At 47.0% G+C, this 21,171-nt stretch overlaps 1 protein-coding gene across 1 annotated transcript in view; it reads left to right on the plus strand.

Moving 5' to 3' along the window:
* Window positions 1–17,854, plus strand: part of LOC307109580 (BOS complex subunit NOMO1) — a 49,757-nt gene extending 31,903 nt beyond the window's left edge. Inside the window, exons 18-31 of the mRNA XM_079788393.1 lie at window positions 713–808; window positions 2,663–2,881; window positions 2,982–3,064; window positions 4,275–4,434; window positions 4,556–4,682; window positions 6,398–6,511; window positions 7,369–7,496; window positions 8,363–8,504; window positions 10,750–10,833; window positions 11,998–12,108; window positions 13,927–14,028; window positions 15,508–15,627; window positions 16,722–16,814; window positions 17,220–17,854. Of these exons, the coding sequence (XP_079644519.1) occupies window positions 713–808; window positions 2,663–2,881; window positions 2,982–3,064; window positions 4,275–4,434; window positions 4,556–4,682; window positions 6,398–6,511; window positions 7,369–7,496; window positions 8,363–8,504; window positions 10,750–10,833; window positions 11,998–12,108; window positions 13,927–14,028; window positions 15,508–15,627; window positions 16,722–16,814; window positions 17,220–17,351 (1,711 nt within the window). The 3' untranslated portion in view covers window positions 17,352–17,854. The remainder of the gene's footprint in view (window positions 1–712; window positions 809–2,662; window positions 2,882–2,981; window positions 3,065–4,274; window positions 4,435–4,555; window positions 4,683–6,397; window positions 6,512–7,368; window positions 7,497–8,362; window positions 8,505–10,749; window positions 10,834–11,997; window positions 12,109–13,926; window positions 14,029–15,507; window positions 15,628–16,721; window positions 16,815–17,219) is intronic.
* Window positions 17,855–21,171: the final 3,317 nt, after the last annotated feature.

Consider the following 21,171-nt stretch of genomic DNA (forward strand, 5'->3'; position numbering starts at 1 on the left):
AATTATTACGGTATTATTGACTATATTCTCTATGCTGTATTTTTCGTATCTGTTGTAACTGCCAATTTGTACTTCTTAATCCCTTTCTCCTTTTTTTCACCCAATTCCCCACTCCCATTTCCTCTCTCACTACCCTGTTTGATCTCTGTATTTATGAGTCTGTTCCTGTTTTGTTTTGTTTTTAATTTAAATTCTTTATTGTTTAAAGTACCTGTTTTGTTTATTTTGGTTTTTAGGTTCCACATATAGGTAAACTCATATGGTATTTGTCTTTCTCTGTCTGATGTATTTCACTTAGCATAATACTTGGGTAAATTATTGAGAAAATGGAGATAGGGTCTCTTTCCCAAGAATTCTGTAAACCAAAGATGGAAGGCTGTGGTTTCTAAATGGATTAAAGATAATTGTTAACTCTTCCTCCAGCCCTCACTGATAGGACTTTCTCAAGCTCGAGCCCACCATTTCTCTACTTTTACAAATGCTTGTGGGTGTCACTGGGGATTCGAGTGTAAAGTTTTGGAGTAGAGAATTCGTTTATTCTTTAAAACCCTGATATATGTATTTCAGGAGTTATTTTGGCCTACACTAAGAGCAATTTCATGTAGTGTATTTCAGGGTCAGGAAGGTGGCCCATAAAGGGTGTTGTTTGTGATCCTTTGAGAATGACTAGGTGATATTGCCTGTGTTTTATTTCCACTTCTGTGATTTATAGGTCTTCACCCAGTATCTTGACGTTGACAGCCATTCGCCACCATGTCCTTGGAACTATCACCACTGACAAAGTGATGGATGTCACTGTGACTATCAAGTAAGACTAGTGTTCTGTGGTGGGCTGAGCAAGGGCGGCTGGTGGGTGAGGCCTGGGGGCTTCTCTAATAGACTCTCCGAAAACTATTTTTGATTTCTTATCTCTAGGTGTATATACAAATGGCCTTCTCTCTCATACTGACGTGACATAGCCATAAATTAGCAGCAGCCTTGATCCTTTCCTTTTATGATTCACGAATTAACTTGGGATGAGGAAGAGCCTTCTGACAGCTCGTTTCGTGCCTTAAATTTCTGTTTGAACTCTCTATACTTCCTGTCTTTGCTAGGGGGGAAAAAAGTCTCTGGTTTATTCATTGTATTTCAAGTGTTTTTAGCAAATTCAAAAATATTGCCTATTTTTCTTAGACCTTCTCTCAAAGGCTTGGAAACTAGAGATAGTACCTGATGTAGGAAAGGTCACGAGAAAGGACACGAAAGGCCGTGCCTCCCTGAGGGTCAGGTTCATGTGAATGTGACCTTTGAGAGGAATTTTTGCAGTGTGGTGAGGTGACACCCCAGTTTTCTTGAGAAATGAAAGTTTTGGCAACATGACCAACTTTGTCAAATAGAATGGAAATATGAGCACCTTTCTCTGTCCTTACCTTAGTTGAAGTTGCCTTTCCAGCTATATCTCCATCTTTCTGTCCACCACCTTTTCACCCATCCATCCTTTCTGAAAGTATTTCTTGGGAGTCTTTGGTGTGACTGGGCGTAGGCCACAGCCCCTGCCCTAGACTCGTGGGGGAGGCAGGTAGTCCAAGAACTGGACACAGAGCTGTAAGATTACAAGTGGGATAAGCGCTTTGAATTTGAACTTGTCGGCGTTGGGGGCATTCAGGAGAGAGAAGCTGGTAGGGGCCAGCCCACGTTAAGCCAGAGTGATCCTTTAATACCAGAGATCATATGATTCCTCTACTTCAAACTCCAGGGGTTTTCCATTCCGCTCAGAATGAAATCGAAGGTCTGAAGCCCCCGTCCCCGCAGGGCTCCCCCCTCCCCCGACCCAAGGACTCTTCCCTGGGGCCCTTTCCCCAGGTTGCCTTGGTCTCCTTGCTGACCTTGAGCTCCCCATCTGAGACTCCAAGGACTTTGCACTTGTCCTCCCCTTGCTTGAGACACTCCTCACCCAGAGAGCCACATGGCCCACTTTTTCTCTTCCTTCAGGGTTATCTGATCCGAAAGGCCTTGGCTCACTCCGTAAAAATAGCACCCCATGCTCCCAGCACTCTCTCCTCCACACTGCTTTATTTTGTTCATTGTACTTGTCATGTGACATCATTTTTCCTTTTCCTGTCTGCCTCTCCCCACTAGAATGAGGATTCGCCAGGGTTAGGGGATATCGCCTGTCCTGTTTATGACTGTCCCAGTGCCTGGTTCTCTGGCAGAGGATGTTCTTAACAGGTTGAATGAAAGGCAGAGGATGGCAGCCTGGGTAGAACTCATGTCCTCAGAACATCTGCCATGTTTTCATCCAGCCATAAAGTCAATGGTATCTCATTCCCGCCCAGATCTACCAAATACTACTACCATCGCACAGAAGTTGAGCCTTTATTTATTTTTAATATGTTCTTATTGATTTTTAGAGAGTGGAAGGGAGAGGGATAGAGAGATAGAAGCATCTATGAGAGAGAAACATTGATCGGCTGCCTCCTGCACGCCCCCTACTGGGGATCGAGCCCATAACCTCTTGGTTCATGGGTCAGTGCTCAACCACTGAGCCACACTGTCTGGACCAGTCTTTATTTTTTAAAAAAAAACTATTAGTGTATTCAAATCAGGAGAAGACTGTGCTATGTGGTGGTTCTACCAGGTGTTTGGTTTTGTTACCTGTGGGCTGCTCCTTCCTTTCCTCCAGGTCTTCCATTGACAGTGAACCCGCCTTAGTCTTAGGCCCCCTGAAGTCTGTGCAGGAGCTGCGGAGGGAGCAGCAGTTGGCTGAGATTGAGAGCCGCAGGCAGGAGCGGGAGAAGAAGGGCAATGAAGAAGGTGGAGAAGGAAGCACCAAGCCCCCTGTCCAAGAGATGGTGGATGAGTTGCAAGGCCCCTTCTCCTACGACTTCTCTTACTGGGCCCGGTAAGCTCTCTTGGGCTTTTCTCTGCAGTGTCCTCTGTTCTGATAGTCTTCCTCATCGAGGGACAGAACCAGCCAAATTGAAGTCTTTTTATTATTTCAGGTCTGGAGAGAAAATCACTGTCACACCCTCATCTAAAGAGCTGCTCTTTTATCCCCCTTCCATGGAAGCCACCGTGAGTGGAGGTAGATGTCACCTCAGTGAGCCAGTGACACACCTTTGCAGTCCTTTCTTTGCTGCATTGAAACATTTATTCTGTGTTATTGTTACAGCGAGAACGTCTTTGTAAGGCACATAGATGTTACTATTTGATGAAGGAATGAGTGAATGAATGAAATCAGTAAGAGTAACTTTTGTTGTCAGAATGAATGAATGAGTGAATGAATGAAAAGAGTAACTTTTGCTGTCAGAAAGGGGCGATCTTTTTGGAACAGGACTTGGTTTTTCTTGACATTACCAGGTTGACAGCAGAGGTTGGTGAAAAGCAAAATCATCATTTGTGGAACATTAGTGGTCCTGTGTCTGAACAGTTCGTGCTGTTTAGGGCCCTTCTTTATTGGTAACTAGAGGCCCAGTGCATGACATTCCTGCACTGGGTTGGGGGGAGGGGGATCCCTTAGCCTGCCCTGTGCCCTCTCACAGTCCAGGATCCCGTGGGGAATGGGCCTAAGCTGGCAGTCAGACATCTCCCAAGGGGTCCTTAGCGCTGCCAACCGCTGCACTTGCTAGCCGGGAGCCCAGCTTCTGGCTGAGCAGCGCTCTCCCTGTGGGAGTGCACTGACCACCAGGGGCAGCTTCTGTGTTGAGCGTCTGCCCCCTGGTGGTCAGTGCACGTCATAGCGACCGGTCATTCTGCTGTTTGGTCGATTTGCATATTAGCCTTTTATTATATAGGATTAGAAGTGATTGCTTACTGAGTATTTGCCTTTTGGCTACTGATAGTTTTTTTGTAACATCATGGGTTCATTCAATACCGGGCATTTATGTGGCTTGTGTTTGGAAGTAGAGTGTGAAGAGCCCGCCTTTCCGCCGTCAACCTGTCTGGGGTGGCCTTCCGGGTTGGGTCCTCTGAGGTCGAGCAGCATGGCTCTTATCTGCTGGAAAGGCATCTCTCCCTGGTGGGCTTGTGAGAACCGAGAGAGAGGAGTCGTGAAACCCCAACCTGCGTTAGGTTTACCTGTTAACGTTGTTGGCAGTTAAATGAGGCCTTTCTGGGATGGAGAGAGGCTTGGGCCACTTTTCCTTATTGAAGTTTCTGGAGCATTAAACAACCTCATTTGGAGGTTAGCTTCAAATACCTCAGTTTTAGGCCCTTCTTATTGGGAAGTCCCCCACCAGAAGGCTCCTGTCCTCTGCAGCTCGGTTGTATTCTTCCGTTTACCTCTTCCCTTTTAGAAAGCTGCCCAGGGAAGCTGATCGAGATCCACGGGAAAGCAGGCTTATTCCTGGAAGGCCAGATCCACCCAGAGTTGGAAGGAGTCGAGATTGTCATCAGTGAAAAGGGGGCAAGTTCACCCCTCATCACAGTCTTTACCGATGACAAAGGTGCTTACAGGTAAACCGTGATTAGGAAACATTTGCTTGGGGAGAGCTGGGAGCCGGGATTTCCTGTGGTGAGGCGTGGCCTCCTGCAAGATTGGAGACGAAGCTGTCTCTGCATTGCTCTCTTTCTTCAGTGTCGGGCCCCTGCACAGTGACTTGGAGTACACCGTGTCCTCACAGAAGGAGGGCTACGTCTTGACTGCGGTGGAAGGAACCATAGGAGATTTTAAAGCGTATGCCTTGGCAGGCGTAAGCTTTGAGGTAACACTGTATGTTTTTTAAAAAGCAGTTTTATTGAGGTACAATTGACATACAATGCACGGCACATAAAGTGTCTAATATGATATATTGCCAACATAGTCTTGACATAAGAACACACCCATGAAAACACCACCAAACACCCCCCAAAGTTTCCTGGTACCACTTGGTAATCCATCCCTCCCATCCCACCCCACTGATCTGATCTGCTTTCTGTCACTGGGAATTAGTTTGCAGCTTCTGGAGTTTTATACAAATGGAGTCATACAGGGGGGCCTCTCTGTCTGGCTTTTGTCACTCAGCGTAATTTGGAGACCTGTGCCTTAAGCTTGTTTGCATGCCTTTTGGGAAGTGTTCCAAGCTTCCCCCTCCACTGTCTGTGTCAGAGGACACAGGGTGTCCCTGCAGCGGTGTTTGATGTCTTTCTCCCCTCCCTCCGTCCTTGTTGGGAGGAATGTGGGGTGAGATCTCCGAGTAGGGATATTTTCCACATGGAGGACAAAGGAAAAGAACGGCAGATCATCTCACATAAAAAGTGAAGATTCTGTATTGCAGATTACATCTTAAACTAAATTGAAAGATATTCAAACGGGGAAGAAATATTTATACCATAAATAATATCCCCAGTGTACAAGGAACTTCTTAAATTGATAAAAAACTCAATAGAGAGAACAAAGGATACGAAAAGGCAATTCACAGAAGTAATACAAGTGAATAATAAACATAGAAGAAATGCTCAATTTTGGTAGTGACTGAGGAAATGCAAAGGAAGTTACCATCAAAACACTGGGTTTTGGGTTAGATTTGCAATAATTAGGACCACATCCATGTTTTGAAGAGCATGTATTTTTTCATGCATGGATGATTTATGGAGCATGCATAGCTACAGCCACTTTACAGTGCAATTTGGTGGTATCTTTCTGAATTTAAAGTGCACATAGCCAACACTTCTACTCCTAGGAATGGATTATTCAGGAAAAGAGAAAAACCTGAGTGCACAAAGATAAGCATGTTCGGGGATCTTTAGATTGTCTCTCCTTTCCCACCACAAAGACGGTTTACTGGCCTCTGCATCTGAATGATATTCCACTGTTAAGCAGTGAGGCAGATCTCTGGACTGACAGAAGAGGAAAGTCAGGGTACGAGGCTGAGGGCAGAAAGCATGTGTAGTGTGTAAGCATGCAATTTTTTTTTTAATCCTCTTGAGGATATTTTTCCATTGATTTCTAGAGAAAATGGAAGAGAGGGAGAAAGAGATGGAAGTGGGGAGAGAGAGAAACATTGATGTGAGAGAGATGCATTGATTGGTTGCCTCCCGCACACCCTCCCCCGCTCCCTGCCACCGGGCTGGGGAATCTGCAACTGAGGTATCAAACCCACGACCCTTCAGTCCATTGGCTGATGCTGTAACCACTGAGCAAAAACTGGCGAGGGCAAGCATGCCATTTTTGTCTCAACTCCCCCTGCCCCAGTAAACTTGCCAGTCCGTCAACTATAGCCATAATGTTTATAAGCTTTGTGTGGGCATCGAAATAGTTCCAGAGGAGTACACTCCAAGCTATTAACATCAGTTACCCCTGTGGACGAAGAACAGACATTCTGTTTCCCCAACAAATAACAACAAAAGAAAACCCATAGGAATTGCCTCTTGACTTGTGAACTCTTGTCTGCATGGTTAATATGGGTTCACCTTGCTGTGGTTCCTTTCTCGCCCCCAGATAAAAGCTGAAGACGACCAGCCCCTCCCTGGGGTCCTCCTGTCCCTCAGTGGAGGAGTGTTTCGTTCCAACCTCTTGACTCAGGACAATGGCATCCTGACTTTCTCAAACCTGGTAAGATGTCCTGTAATTTAGCGCCTGCCTATCTTCCCCATGAGGAAGCAGGGACGCAGTGTGTGACAACGTGAGAACAACACCAGCGTGGAGTGCTTGAAGTTTCTCAGGGGAGCAAATGTAATTAGAGTATTGCTCTTATTAGAGTTTAATGCGGCTGATTCATGTTCCCTTCCGCACACACTTCTTGTTTTCTGGTCACCCAGCTGTCACAAAGACAATGTAATTAATGACCCTGGCCACAGCGATTCCTGTCTTAGGCGGCCCTTTGTTTTACCAAGGATCCCGCTGTTTATAATGCCGAGTCTTATTCAGCAGTTAGCTTGTGTTTCTTCTGCAAAGTGCACTCCCCATGCTGTGAAGATAGCACCAATTTTTCATTCCAGATGTAGCCTGAGCCCTTGGCTGGTGGGGACTTAGGAAGTGTGTGTGAATTGGCCATCTTGTCAGTCCTGGGAATGAAGTGATGGTTAGAGGGGTGTCACAAGCAGGCAGTGAGGTGTATCCGAAAGGTCCTACGCTGTGTGGTGATGCACACCCGGGTTCACATCTTCCCTCTGCTCCTTACTTGCTATGTCATCTTGGGCAGGTTACTTGACCTCTGAGCCCCAGTTTCTTCATTCCTAAAATTCAAAGGACTGCTACCTCCACAGTTACTGAAGGCACATGCTAATGACAGCTGCTGTTGTTAGAACTGTAAGTGCCATTACCATAACTATTTATGGTAGAGTTAGTGGTACCATTTCTGTCTGTCCAGGAAGCCCTGGGGCTCTTGTGGCGTAGTTCTGGTCCATTGTGACTTAGTCGCCCCCTTTTAAGCCCGGCCCAGAGGCTCAGTTGTGGTTGTCTTTTGGCAGAGCCCTGGCCAGTATTACTTCAAGCCCATGATGAAAGAATTCCGGTTTGAGCCATCCTCCCAAATGATTGAGGTGCAGGAAGGGCAGAACTTAAAGATCACCATCACCGGGTACCGCACGGCCTACAGGTGAGCAACCCCTGCCCACTTCCCTCTCGTCCAGGCCTGGCTGTGGGATCAGCCTCCAACTGCCATCATCTGGACGCTCATTCCAGCCATCACATGGATTTAATTTGGGAGCCAAGGGACATGGGATATGGGTCCAAGACTTTTGATTGCTGCCCTTTCTTTCTAATATTTCAAACTAGAAAGTTTCTGTTTTGACATTGGCCTGTGAGAGCCTATCTAGTTGCTTTAAATTTTTTAAAGGAAGAATGCGTTCACTTGAGTAAAACTCAAAATGTTGAAAAGAGTACACAATGTAAAATTTCCCTACTATTCTTGTCTCCTAGCTACCTCAGTTTTCCAGTGTTTTTAAATACTTCCAGAGATGGTTTTATGCACATACATGTGTGTGTGTGTGTGTGTGTGTGTGTGTGTGTGTGTGTGTAAACACACATAGATATTTATATACACTTTAAAAAGCACTTGAAATGAACATTGATTAATCAGAAACAGTGGGTTGAGAAAAATGGGGCCATTTTCAACAATGAAATAAAAAACGATTTACTTTCCGTTCATTGAATGCTTTGCTATTTAGAATAAATTATGACAAAAATAAAATAAAATGGAATAAAATAAAGCTTAGCCTTTATAGCTTACAATTTTCCAGAGTGTCCCTTAAGATGTATGAGAAGAGATACTGATGGGATCCTGGCTGGATTGGCAGGTGACACAGTGAGATCCGAAGGGCCTGTGGCCTTGGAGCACAATTCTCCAGTGAGCTGTTTTGACTGTAAATCGTTGGTAAATGCAGGACACTTTACTTGAGATTCTTTGTGTGCTTCAGAAAATCACAAGAATATCACGTTCCATGTCTTCTCTTGTCACTCTAGTTGCTATGGCACAGTTTCTTCTTTGAACGGAGAGCCGGAGCAGGGGGTTGCTGTGGAGGCGGTGGGACAGAGCGACTGTAGTATTTATGGGGAGGACACCGTGACGGATGAAGAGGGGAAATTCAGATTACGTGGATTGCTGGTGAGACTTTGAGCATGTTTTATTAGGGGATTTTTCTTACAGTGTTTGGAGGTATCTTGTAGTACCCCCAAAATTGCTAGGATTGGGCCAGATCAGAGGGCTGGGGAGGTGGGTATGGTTCTGGAACCGTCTCAAGTTTTTGGTTTTTTTTTGTGTTTTTTTTTCCCCAAATATATTTTATTGATTTTTTACAGAGAGGAAGAGAGAGGGATAGAGAGTTAGAAACATCGATGAGAGAGAATCATCGATCAGCTGCCTCTTGCACACCCCCTACTGGGGATGTGCCCGCAACCAAGGTACATGCCCTTGACCGGAATCGAACCTGGGACCCTTGAGTCCGCAGGCCGACGCTCTATCCACTGAGCCAAACCGGTTTCGGCTCAAGTTTTTTCTTGACACATCTTACCTTTGAACTAGATGACATATTGGTTTGGGGTTTTGTATCAAAGTAAATTTGGAAACCCATGGGTTTGGTATAGAATTGGGGGTTTTGCCTGGAATTGGGTGGTTATGGCTTAGGCCAGGGCTCTCAAATCAAAGGCCTGTGGGGCCAATAGAGAGGTGCAAATGGCTGAAGGAGGCTGGGTGTAGAGTAGGGAGTGGAGAGGACTGTGGGGAACTGGAGAGGGCATGGCCCATGCACAGGGAGAAGCTCCATCCCAGCTCTAGCTCATGGCCATGTGGAAGACAGACTGAGGGCAGCCACATAGTTTGCATTTTTAAAAGAGAAGTCAGAAATTCAGATTTCCATGTGCACACTCCTGATTTTTCTATGTAAACAATTAATTAAAAAATCAACACATCCATAACTTCTTTGTGTGAGCCAGACAGCCACCTTATTTGTCCTTTTGGCTGCTAAGTAGCAACATTTGGTTTAGAGTTTAGTACTTTTTTTCTCAGTTTTTATTTGTTCATTCATTTACATGCTCATTCAGCAGACACTGAGTGTAAACTGTAGGAGTCACAGAGCGTGTGTGGGTTAGATGGCACCCACTGGACTGGACCACTTGGATTTGGAGTTGGGTCCCCAGCCTTTCACATTCACAAACTGTATGTTCTTAATCAACCCCAGAGATGGCCTCACGTGTCTCAGCAACAAACTACTGTTTGCCCAAATCACATGAGCTGATATGCAAATCTCTTTGCCAGTCTACTTAGATACATTGAGGCGATGCTGTTTTTCCCCAAAGAAAAGAACACTCATGTCCAATGTCCAGGGCACCCCCATTCTCAGATATTGGGGTACCTGAAAGTCAGGTTGGAAGCTAGGGGAAAGATACCTATCTTTTTTTTTTTTTTAAATAAGTGTGTAAGGAAAAAGTGACTCAGAATTTTTTTGACAATGGGTTCATTTGTGCTATTAAAGCCTTGCTTTTAAGCTGAATTTATCTAGTTTTCAGCCTTCCTAGAAATTCTCCTTTGAACTCATATCTCTCTTTATCAGAGTTTCCACTAACGCATGCAGCAGTGTCAAAAACAACAAAAAAAAGTCATTTAATCAAGGCAATTTACTTCCATCTATTGGAAATTGCCATCATGTGCTGGCTTTCTTAGACCAAATTATTGCTATCTGACAGAATTTTCTGAGTAAGTGTATACACATCTTTCATGTGATCAGTGTCCAAAAAAAAGGTGGTTTTTTTTAGAATGGTAACTTTTGGTAAACATGTTATATGCCCATAAATGTAAGTAATAGAATAAAAAGTACAAAGAAGAAAATTTTTTTAAAAGGGAAAAACCTGAAATTCCACTTCCCAGAAATGGTATCCACGGTACACATTTGGGAGTGTCCTTCCAGGTGTCATTCGATGTACATAAACAAGCAGAGGGGAGGGGCGGACAGCAGGGAAGAACTTTATCAGACTGAGAGTGTATTATGTTTGCAGTTTTGAAATAAGAAACCACATTTAAGTTTCCTTGGGTAAAAGAAACTGAGTGGGGATTGAGGAATTGCAGAATGTCAGGTAAATGTTTCTTCATCAGGATTTTTTTTCAAAAAAATCTTTATTGTTGAGAGTATTACAGATGTCCCCCGTTTTTCCCCTATTGCCCCCCTCCACCCAGTTCCCGCCCCACCCCAGGCCTTCACCACACTATTAGGGTGACTGGTGCAGACTGGGAGCTGAAATGAGTGAGGCAGGAAAGCTGCAGTCCTGGTTTCGACCTGCAGTCAGAGCACACTCAGATCAGGTTGCATGTGACGAGCCTCTTTCTTGGAGAAGTGACAGCCTGGGTTTGTTTGCAGCCGGGATGTGTGTATCACGTGCAGCTCAAGGCAGAAGGCAATGATCACATTGAACGGGCCCTCCCCCACCACCGGGTAATTACGGTAAGCATGAAGTTCTTCAGCAGAATTCAGTGGTGTGATTGCTTCCCTGATCAAAAACCTGTTAGCGCTCCTCTGGCTGTCGGTGTCTCATCTGCTGCGTGGGTTGGGGCGGGGGGGGGGGGGGGGGGAGGCTTCAAATCCTAATTAAGGGTCCTCTTGGAATAGCGTCATCTTCCCAAGCAGCATCTTGTGGGGGTTTTAATGAACAGCGTGGCTGTCACTCACCCAGAGAAGAAATTTGAACTGTTGTTTCCCCACTTCCCTGCAAGCTCTGATCATTATTCTGCAAGTTGAGGATCTTAAGGCACAAGTTGCTTTCCAATCAAGGGCATGTGATAAAGAGAACATGGGCCTAATTGGTAGCCGGGCCACCCAGTTTTCTTACATTCAGATGACCTTGTTCTTCCATTTGGTGGGCAGTCTTTTTGGTATTCCAGACAATGACTTCTTAGCTAATTGACGCCTAACAAGGCAGCCCTCCAGGAAGTGGCTGGGGAATCACTTGAAATGAAGCTTTTCTCCCACAAAATTTGCTAGACTAGAGGGCCTTAGTGGGACAAGAGGGACTGCTTTGTGGTGGCTTTAGGCATGAGGTTTGTGAGGGGTTAGAGAGAGAGGTGCAGGCCATTTAGGACTGTGTAGCCTCGACAGTGTATTTTGTTGATGTCTTCATGGCATCTGGCATTTTAAATGGCCATACTTTACAGTTCTGTATATTTCCTTGCCGTCGTGACTTAGGCCAGGATCACCAGCAGCTGTGCGGCCTGTGAGCTGGCAGATATGAACAAGTCACATATTGAGAGCACACACCCACCCCGAGGGGCTGCTGTGGCTCGGCTCTAGCTGATTGCTGCCAGGCAAGAACATCTTCTTTTTCAAGAGAGACTAAAAAAATCTGGCTTTTTTGTACATGAAATTTTTTAAAATGTTGGCAAGTGATTAAAACTTAGAAAACAAAGAATGCATTTGTCTAACAAAATGTGTCTGTGAGCCAGGGGTAGCCCATCTACTTACTATCAGATTGTGACCTGGGACTTAGGCTGCTTCTATGGCCTTTATTATAGGAAGTGAAGTTTGTCATGAAATAGCCTGAGACGTCACACAGCTAAAGTAGAAGTTCCTCTTCCAGCTTCCTCAATATCAGCATTCCTTATTTCTTTCTAGGTTGGCAATAACGACATCGACGATATAAACATCATTGTTTTCCGGCAGATTAATCAGTTCGATTTAAGTGGAAATGTGATCACTTCCTCCGAGTATCTTTCTACATTATGGGTAAGGCCAGCTTTTTAAGGTGAAAATACCGTGTTCTTTTCAGCTTTGAGATGAGTAAGAACCGGATGTCTGGGCCTCTCTGGTGCTAGCTTTAGTGTACTAAAGGTGGAGATGCTGTGTTGAGGTTGAGATTTAAGAAACTTCGATCCAAGCATATATCTGGGAGAATGATTGCTGATAGCTGGAGAGAAATGCGTTCCGGTTTCAGATAACCGTTTTACTAGCAGTATATATCTCTGGAAGTATTGTAGTAGGAGCCTAATGAATGATCAATATGGTCTAGAGTCTGGAACAGAAATACAATTTTAAGGCAAAGTGCTTCGTAACTATTTAAATTCTGTCCAGAATGGAGCTGGTGGGCAGTGGACTAGAACTCAGACTGTCTGGGCTGCCTCCTGTCACGGGCGGTTACTTACCTTGTCAGCTTGGGCAGCCACTTCATTCCCATGGACCTTGGTTTTCTCCTCTGTAAAGCCAGGGAGTTAGACTCACTGACCTCTTAGGGTCTGTCCAAGTTCTAACAAAATGTGCTCTCTGTAATTAAGGAAGAGATGTTTATACAGTGCCCTGTGATCCCTTGAAAGATGTTAATGAGTCGCCTCGGCAGTGTATTTTTCAGAGGTACTGTAATTTTGTATACAGTGAAGTATTAGACTTGAGTGAAAACGTGCATTTACGTTTTAACTCACCTCTTAACTGCCCTTCGGTCCAGGGGTTGTAAGCATGTTTCCAGAGAGTGAGGGTAGGACGTGGGGCAGACTGGAGAGCTCATGGCCCCCCCAGGGAGTGAAGGTGCTACTCCTCTGCTCACTCTGACTATCGCGCTGTTGGGAGTTCTGGCCCAGGGTTGACATCACTTTCCAGTTTCCCAGAGGAGCTGGAAGTTAGAGTTATTTGGAATCGCCTGATTTTTAAATATAGGGATGAATTCAAATTTACTTGAAACACTGCACAAATCAGAAGAACATATTCCATTTTGGGTGTGACCTGCAGGCCTCCACTATTTCCTATGACCTTTGTGTTAGGAAATCTCCTCTTGACTTGTGTGTTACATAGAAAAGTGTCAGCCTGGGCCCTGGAAAGGGGTGCTCTGGAGTTCTCCTGCCGTGGGTGCAGGGAGGAGCCCCCACAGACTTTAGCATCAGCCAGGACTGTACCTCCCTCTTCCCAGGCCCCATCACGTATGGTGTGACAGGCAGCACACCTGGGCCGGAGAGAAAGGCCAGAAACAAAGCACTGCATTGCTGGAAGCAGGCAGAGTACCAAATGCAAAATAGGAATGTGTTTCAAGTTTAAGATTACAGCATATGGAGAGCAGTGCCGGGGGAGGGAGAGAGGAGCGTGAGACCTCAGTGAGGTGAGGGAGTCCCAGGCTCCAGCATGTATAGATTGTGTGACCTTAAGTGACGCAGGCTCCCCAAGTCTCCTTAGGGATAAAACGATACCTGTTTAGTAGCCAGGATGGGTGACAATATATGTAAGGCAACCTGTTGCATGCCTGGTATATTATAGATCTGTTAGAAGCGATTCTTTTTTAATATCAATATACTAACTATTATAACCATATTGAGTGTTCACATAAGTCGTCGGAATCTGCTGTAAGTCTTACATGTCTTTGCACGCCATGTAACCGGAGTCTCAGATGACTGAGGGATGCATTACGTATGGCCTGTCAGGGGAGGACGGATTCGCTTTCAAGGACCCATGTTTCCAGAGACCCTTTCCTCCCAGGAGATAAGCTGTCCTGAGGGTGTCTGAACAGAAAGGTGTATCGTGTCTCATTTCCAAAGCCCGTCCTGCTTTGTTACCGCTCTCCAGGTCAAGCTGTACAAGAGTGAAAACCTCGACAACCCGATTCAGACGGTTTCTCTTGGCCAGTCCCTCTTCTTCCACTTCCCGCCACTGCTCAGAGACGGCCAGGTAATGGCACGGCACCATTCTCGGTTCCGTCTTCGTTTTAATAATCCCACTTTTCAGTTTCAGGAAGCACAGTCCTCTCATTTTCTCTCTGAATACACTCTGCAGAAATGGTTGATGTTTTCCTCTCTGAGTCAAAGGAGATTGGGCTCTGTAGTGATTATGTTTCTTAATTAGTGTTTTTCTGTTTACAAAAATAACACTTGTTCATGACAGGAGAGTTCGGGGGGTGGGGCATCAGACATAACACCCTCATCCAGAAATAACCACTGTTAACGTGTTGCTAAGTATCCTTTTGGTCTTTTTTCAATGTGTGTGCACATAGGTGTATAAGTTTAAATATACAGATCCATTTATTTTAATAATTCAGAGCTGGGATTCTTATACATCACTTTGTAATCTGTGCTTTTCAGTGAAGACTGTCACAAATCTTTCCCGTCATAAATCATTTATAACAGGATTTTGAATGGTTGTACAGTAATCCATAGTATAAGAAATATCATAATTGGTTTAACCAAGGCGCTAATGTTGGACATTCATTTACTGAATATAGCATGTTTATTATCAATTCTAACTGGACAGAGAAAACTTTCGTAGTTGGCGTGGTGGGAGCAACCTTTGCGAAGAATTTGGTTCCTTTCTGGGGGTCTTAGCTTCAGGGTATCAGGAGTGAGCCTGTGGCGTGACATTTCCTCCCCTGGCTTTTCACCACCTGCACAGGGTGATACACTGGCCTTCCTCAGCGTGGAACGGCTATGAAGTAATAACATAGGTTGAGATGGAGTTTTGGGGTTCCCCTTCATTTCCCCGATGCCCTCTGGGATGGATACTTTAGGCAGCACAGCGCTGTGTGAACAGTGCTGGGTTCCAAGGCTGCTCGGCCCTGTACTAGCTGAGTGACCCTGGGCAAGTCACAGTTAAGTCCTTCAGGCCTTGCTCTCCCCATCTGTACAGTGGGGGTCATCGTGCCGATCTTGTCAGTGTTTGCGAGCAGAGCAGGCTTTGATCTAGTGCACGGGGCTCAGCACGCAGGGCCGTGACCGTCACGGTACCTTTCCTGAGATGCGGTGTTCTTAACACATGCCAGCTAATGAGCCACCAAAGTGCTGTCCCTGCAAAGTCAGCCTCATTTTGGATTGCAAACAGTCTTCCTCAGTTTGATCACGTCCCTCCCTCATTAAAATGGGCTCATAAGAAAGCCTTGTGTATCATAAAGTCATATCCTCAGAGGGCCATAATTGTGGTTAAATGCGCTCATGAAAAGTGCCACCGCCTTCGAAAGCTTTACGGAAGGCACAGCTCATAGACACGCGGCTGCCACTGCTGGGATAGCCCACTGAGGTTACCGCCCTGAAGTCAGCAACCTTTGTTTGGATGTATAAACGGGGATTTCCTTAAAAACATCACAGCCATACGTTAGGTTTTAGTTTTCATTTGCTTTGCCCAAACTCCTTTATAAAATAACTTCTCACTTGTGCACAGAACTACGTTGTGCTCCTGGACTCCACGCTCCCCAGGTCCCAGTACGACTACGCCTTGCCGCAGGTTTCGTTCACCGCAGTGGGCTACCACAAGCACATCACCTTGGTTTTTAACCCCACGGTAAGGGGGAGGGGCAGGTCTGTGAAACCCGTGGGGCTGGCGGGAGAAGGAAAGTTCACACACCCTGTGCCCCAGGTATTGGGTGGAGGCAGGAATGCTGTTTAAAGGGCCCTCGCATGGGGCCCCTCGAGCATCCTGGATTTTGCACTCTGGATTTCCCCAGCTGCGTTTCTGCTTTTCCGAGTGCTGATGCCAAGTCCCTCGAGGAGGAAACGCAGTGAGGGGTGGAATCGTTTAGGTCAGTGGCTCAGCTGTGACTTTCGGGGAAGAAGGACACCACTGCGCCACTGCGTCACGATGGGTGGCATTGAGGTCCTCCAGGAGGCTCAATATACCTGGCCCGCCCACACTTCTAGAGCCAGCTGCCGGCTTACAGGACATGTATAGAGGTCACCAGAGCATGTGACAACACCACCAGATGTAGGGGGTGGGGCACTGCAGGACGACAACCTGGAACCTGACTTATTTGACAAATTGCCAGAGAAATAAGATAACAACAACATATGGATGGGATACCTGTAGATGAAAAGAAGTTACTCAGTTTATCAGTCAGCTGCCATGTGTGGATCTTATTGTATCTTGTATCAAACAGACTGTAAAAGAGGATGGGCATGGTCTGTATTCTGATTGGCCCAATGACATTGAGGGTTCTATTGGAAGAAAGGGCGAATGGCCGCTGGGATAGAAGCAGCAGCTGCTTCGTCTCCTCACTGGTACAATCTCTGGGACTAGCTTGTTCATCGCTGTGTGTCCAGCCTAGGGCAGTGGGTTCTCCATACTTCCTGTGTGTGGCCGGGACTCAGCCACAGGGATGCCTGCTCTCACGGCCTTTGCTTCCTCAGTGTGGACAGGGGTGAGGAATACCTTGTGATGGACGCTTTGTTCCTGAGTTTCAGAGAGCAAGGAATGAGTTCGGATAGTGGAGGGCGCATCTGCAAATGTATGCGAGTTGCCTCTGTTTCTCACTTTGGATAGTGGGAGTTTGGATCGTGTGGGATACCGGGTGTATGGGGGTAGCCCCTTCAGAAGGCTGGTGGGTCACGGCTGCGTAATAGCAGACGGCAGGTAAGTGGCAGGACTCTTGGTGTTTGCAGAGGAAGCTGCCTGAGCAAGACATCGCACAAGGTTCCTTCATCGCCCTGCCTCTGACGCTGCTCGTCCTGTTGGCTGGCTACAACCACGACAAGGTAGGAAATCCAGAGACCTCAGGAGAAAGCGGATATATCAGTGAGCGGGGTCCCTCACAGCTGAATGTCCAATGTTATAGAAATGACAACATTTTAGGGTGAGAAGGAACCATAAAGGCCTCAAATCCAGCCCCCCAGTCCTCCTTTCAAGGCCATATATATCTGTAACATCTCCCCCAATCCTTAAACCTGGACCACTTTGGGGCATGTGTTGCTCAGAGCGAGCCAGCTGTCTCTGCTGACCTCTGGGTGCACAAGCCTGCCTTATTTTGAACGGAGGCTCCCCTCAGCATTAGCGCCTAGCGGATGGTGACGACCTGGAAAGGAGCTGTGCTCACGCAGGGCTTCAGTGCCCACGTGGACAGGAGTCTGCTGGCACCCCTCACTCTCTCCCTCTCTTTTTAGCTCGTTCCCTTGCTGTTGCAGTTGACGACTCGACTGCAGGGCGTCCGGGCTCTTGGCCAGACCGCCTCTGACAGTAGTGGCCCAGAAGATGCCAAGAGACAAACCAAGAAACAGAAGACAAGGTGGACGTGAAGAGGAGGAGGAGGGGCAGTGAAGTCTCACTCGGGACAGGCCACAGCCAGGGGGCACCACCCGCCGCTGGCATGAAAGCATGCGTTTGACTAAGTTCAGAGAACGTGTCCTTGGCCCTGTGTACCTGTCAGCGTAGCTGCCTGTACCTGTCCTCCCCCTGTCCGGCCCCGCGGTGCAATGCAATGAATGGACCCTCCTGTCACTCTGCTGAGCACAATTTATTTTCTGAGTTGAAGATAATTTATTATTATTATTTTTGTCAAAGGTATTTAAGCTGTGCTGGTGGTGTGAGAATGTAATTCTTAATCTTCAGCATTCGTTTGCAAGAAGAATTGCAGGAAACATGGTTTTGGCCCCCTCGTGAAGTACCTGTTGGAGTTGCCTTTTCCTTTAATGTCCCTGTGCACCAAGGTCCCTGCTGGAAACTGCACAACGTGTGTCTACTACTAGGAGGGTATGTTTAGGAGGTAGAATCAATAAAATTGCCCGTTCATTGTGTCGTAGCTCGTCTCAGAGGTATTTCTTAGATGACACTGGCATAATGCCACGGTCATAAATTAAGATGCCTGGAGGCGCATGTGGGTCCTAAGTGAAGGGCTGGGGCAAGAAAACCCCCAGCAAAGGCGAGATGGTCCACAGCAGCTGTCGTTGGGCTTCTGTGGAGGGAAATAGGGGAGGGGGGCGGCTTGTGGCAAAGTGCAGCACATGCACCCTGTCTGAAGGAGCCGGTTTCCCTAGCTCACGGGGACTGCAGGAATGTGTGCTCATGTTTCTAGGGAAGCCAGAAAGAGCATTTTATGTGACATCTTCCACGTTTTAAATATTAGCAACAAATTAAAATTTTAAAAAGACCACATACGTTTGTCCAATCAAAATGCATATGAAGGATGGGTGAGGACTGAAGGCTGCTGTTTGCATAAAGGATCCACAGGAATTCATAGCATTTGAACAACATTAATTCAGTGTTTATAGGAATTGAGTTAATCTAAGTTATATTGAAGGAGGGGACACATCCGTTGAACATTTATTGAGTACCATATATGAGAGGCACTGGGGATATAAAGATGAGTAGAGTAGATGACACTGAATGGAGTTGGAAGAGCAGGAGATAAGTCTGCTTAGTTCCTTACAGCCCCAGAGCTCAGCAGGAAGTGAGCATTCACATGAGTGAGTGAATGCATGGGTGAATGAGTGATAGGTGGGGAGATGGTGCCTGTCTCCATAGACCCATCATGGGTGGAGGACCAGCCAGCAAGTGGGCAAGGGCAGCGCAGAGAGCTGAGGGCCTCTCCACGGCGGTGGGGGCACCGGGCAGAGGTTGGTCCTGCCTGAGGCTTGGGGAAGCTTCCGAGGTGGGATGTTTGGCCAAGTCTGGAAGGATACAGACAGGAGAGAGGAAATCCTGGGCAGAAGGTCTTGTGGGTGTAACCAAGGCAGAAGGTCAGCGCGACGCTTTCCTGGCTCCTGGCCACCCGAAGCGGTGCTGTTTCCAACGACTGCAGTGGCCCTTGGGCCGACTGGTTTGCTTTTTGAGCCCGGAGGGCAGTAACCTCTTAGAGGTCGACAGACGAGATACATAATCCATTTCTTGGAGTGTTTTCTTACTGTTATTCCGAGTGGACACCCTGTAACATCCCTTTTAAATGTTAATGGGGCTTTTTATTGACACCGAGTAAAGGTTAAGAGCTTGTGAAAGATACAACTAAATGTCAATATATTCCCCCCAGTTCCCGAGGCTGCCATTAAGTGGCAGTCTTCGCCCACCGCTGGCTGCAGGTCACCTCTGGTGTCGGTGGGACCTCTAAAGGGCTCTCTGTTCCCGGAAGAAGCTGATGTATTTCTCAGTCCATTTGGAAGTCGTCTGTAATTTTCTTCACTCCCTGATCCCCCTGTGAGGTGTAAGTGCTAATGTTGTTACAGGGTTTTGAATGGGGCAGAAGTTCTATGAGACAGATTTTTCCCCCCCTGAGAAATGTTTAAAAATGTCTAAAATGCTAAGCTCTTGGAGAACTCCGTTGCTTGCGTATTTTTGCTTATTGAAATGTCCCTGAAACCTCAGTGAGGACACTCCAACGACCTTTAGGAAAGTATCATTCTAAGGTGCTGCCTTCACTACAGTATTCCTCTCTTGTTTTGGATTTTCTCAACCAAACAGCAAGGATTATTGCAAGTGGGGGCATGGGAAGGGCTGAAAGCGGGCAAGAGGGTATGTGCGTGCGTGTGTGTGTGTGTGTGTGTGTGTGTGTGTGTGTGTGTAGGTGGGGAGGGGCTGGCGTGTGTGTGTGTGTGTGTGTGTGTGTGTGTGTGTGTGTGTAGGTGGGGAGGGGCTGGCGGCCACAAAAGAAGGGCAGAGGGAAGAGGCAGTGCTTGTGCTTTAAGTCTAATGGTGTAATTGTGAGGAGAGAAGATTCATGAAATCGGGTGAAAGTGAATGATTGCCCTCCTGAGGTAAGAGCGTCCCCCCAGGAACGTCCCTGAGTGGTTGCCATGTGCCAGGCACCATGCTGAGCCCATTCATGCATGTCTGTTGGATCTTCATGACTTTATGACGTGCATGTCCTTTCAGTCCTATGGTATAGAGGAGGAAACAGACTGGAAGCTCTTGCAGCTACTGAGTGGCAGAGCTGGGACTTGACCCCAGATCCAAGAGTTTAACCACCAGGCCTGACTGCCCCTGCGTACAAATGAGACAGTGCAGTTACATGCCAGGTTTCTGGGGATAATTCAGGGGTTTAGAGAGTTAATGTCATGTGCAAGAGATGTGGGCAGGAGCTGTAATAAAGTTAGTTAAGGCACCAGGACATGTAGCCATGTGTGTGATGGAGGCTTTGGTCATGGGGAAAGATTAGATGCCAGACGACGTTTTCATTTTTTCTGGCAGCATTGTTTCTGGAACCAAAGAGCTAAGAGACTGAATACTTAAATCCGGTTTCTTAATAGGCAGGATTCCCTTTCCTTAACAGCTGGGGCGACCTGAAGAGCAGAGCTGGGAAGGATTTGGGAGACAAGGTTTGCGTGGTTACATTCGTCTTAGTGTAGGTGAGTGTCCACTAGGGGTGAGAGCTGTGTCTTAGTCATCTATGTTTCCAGTCCCTGGTGCATGGTGGGAGCTTGGGACAGGGGCCAGCCTCCAGACGGTCTCCAGTGATCCACAGTGTGTGTGGTCCCCTCCCACAGTGAAGCAGGGCTGGCCCTCTGTGACCCAGGGACTATGGCAGAAGCGAGTGATGGTGTGTGAGAGCAGACCCGGAGTCCCGTGGAGAGGAGTTGAGGCCTATGGCCAACAGCCAGTCTAGCCTGCAGGCCACATGCACGAGGCCCCTTGGAAGTGGACCCCCCAGCTCCAGTCAAGCCGTCGGTGACTGCAGCCCCCGCTGCCATCAGACGCCACCAATTTAGAGACCCCGAGCAAGTACTGCCCATACTGCCCAGCTGAGCTCTTCCCAAATCCCTGACCCGAGGAATTTGTGAATATGGTATGTGATTGTGTTAGGCCTCTAAGTTTGGGGGTGTCTTGTTACGTAATGTTAGGTAACTGGAATAGTACTCCATAAATGTCTGTTACATGAATGGACAGGGACTGAGATTCCCCGAAAAGTGGTGCCTTTCTACTTGCATATTAGCCAAGGTCTTTGGGTTTCAAGTAATAGAAACCCAACCCCAACCAGCGTAAGCACAATGGGGCATGTCTCTGACCACGTGATTGGGAGACGCAGGACTGCCTGGCTGTGTGCAGGGCTGGATCCAGAGTCTCCCAGTTTCCCGGCTCTGCTTCCCTTTGTGTGTTGACCTTGTTCTTTCCTCCCTCCAGGCTCTGTGC

This window comes from Cnephaeus nilssonii (genome assembly GCF_951640355.1).
Source record: "Cnephaeus nilssonii genome assembly, chromosome: 2".
NCBI classification, from domain to species: Eukaryota; Metazoa; Chordata; class Mammalia; order Chiroptera; family Vespertilionidae; genus Cnephaeus; species Cnephaeus nilssonii.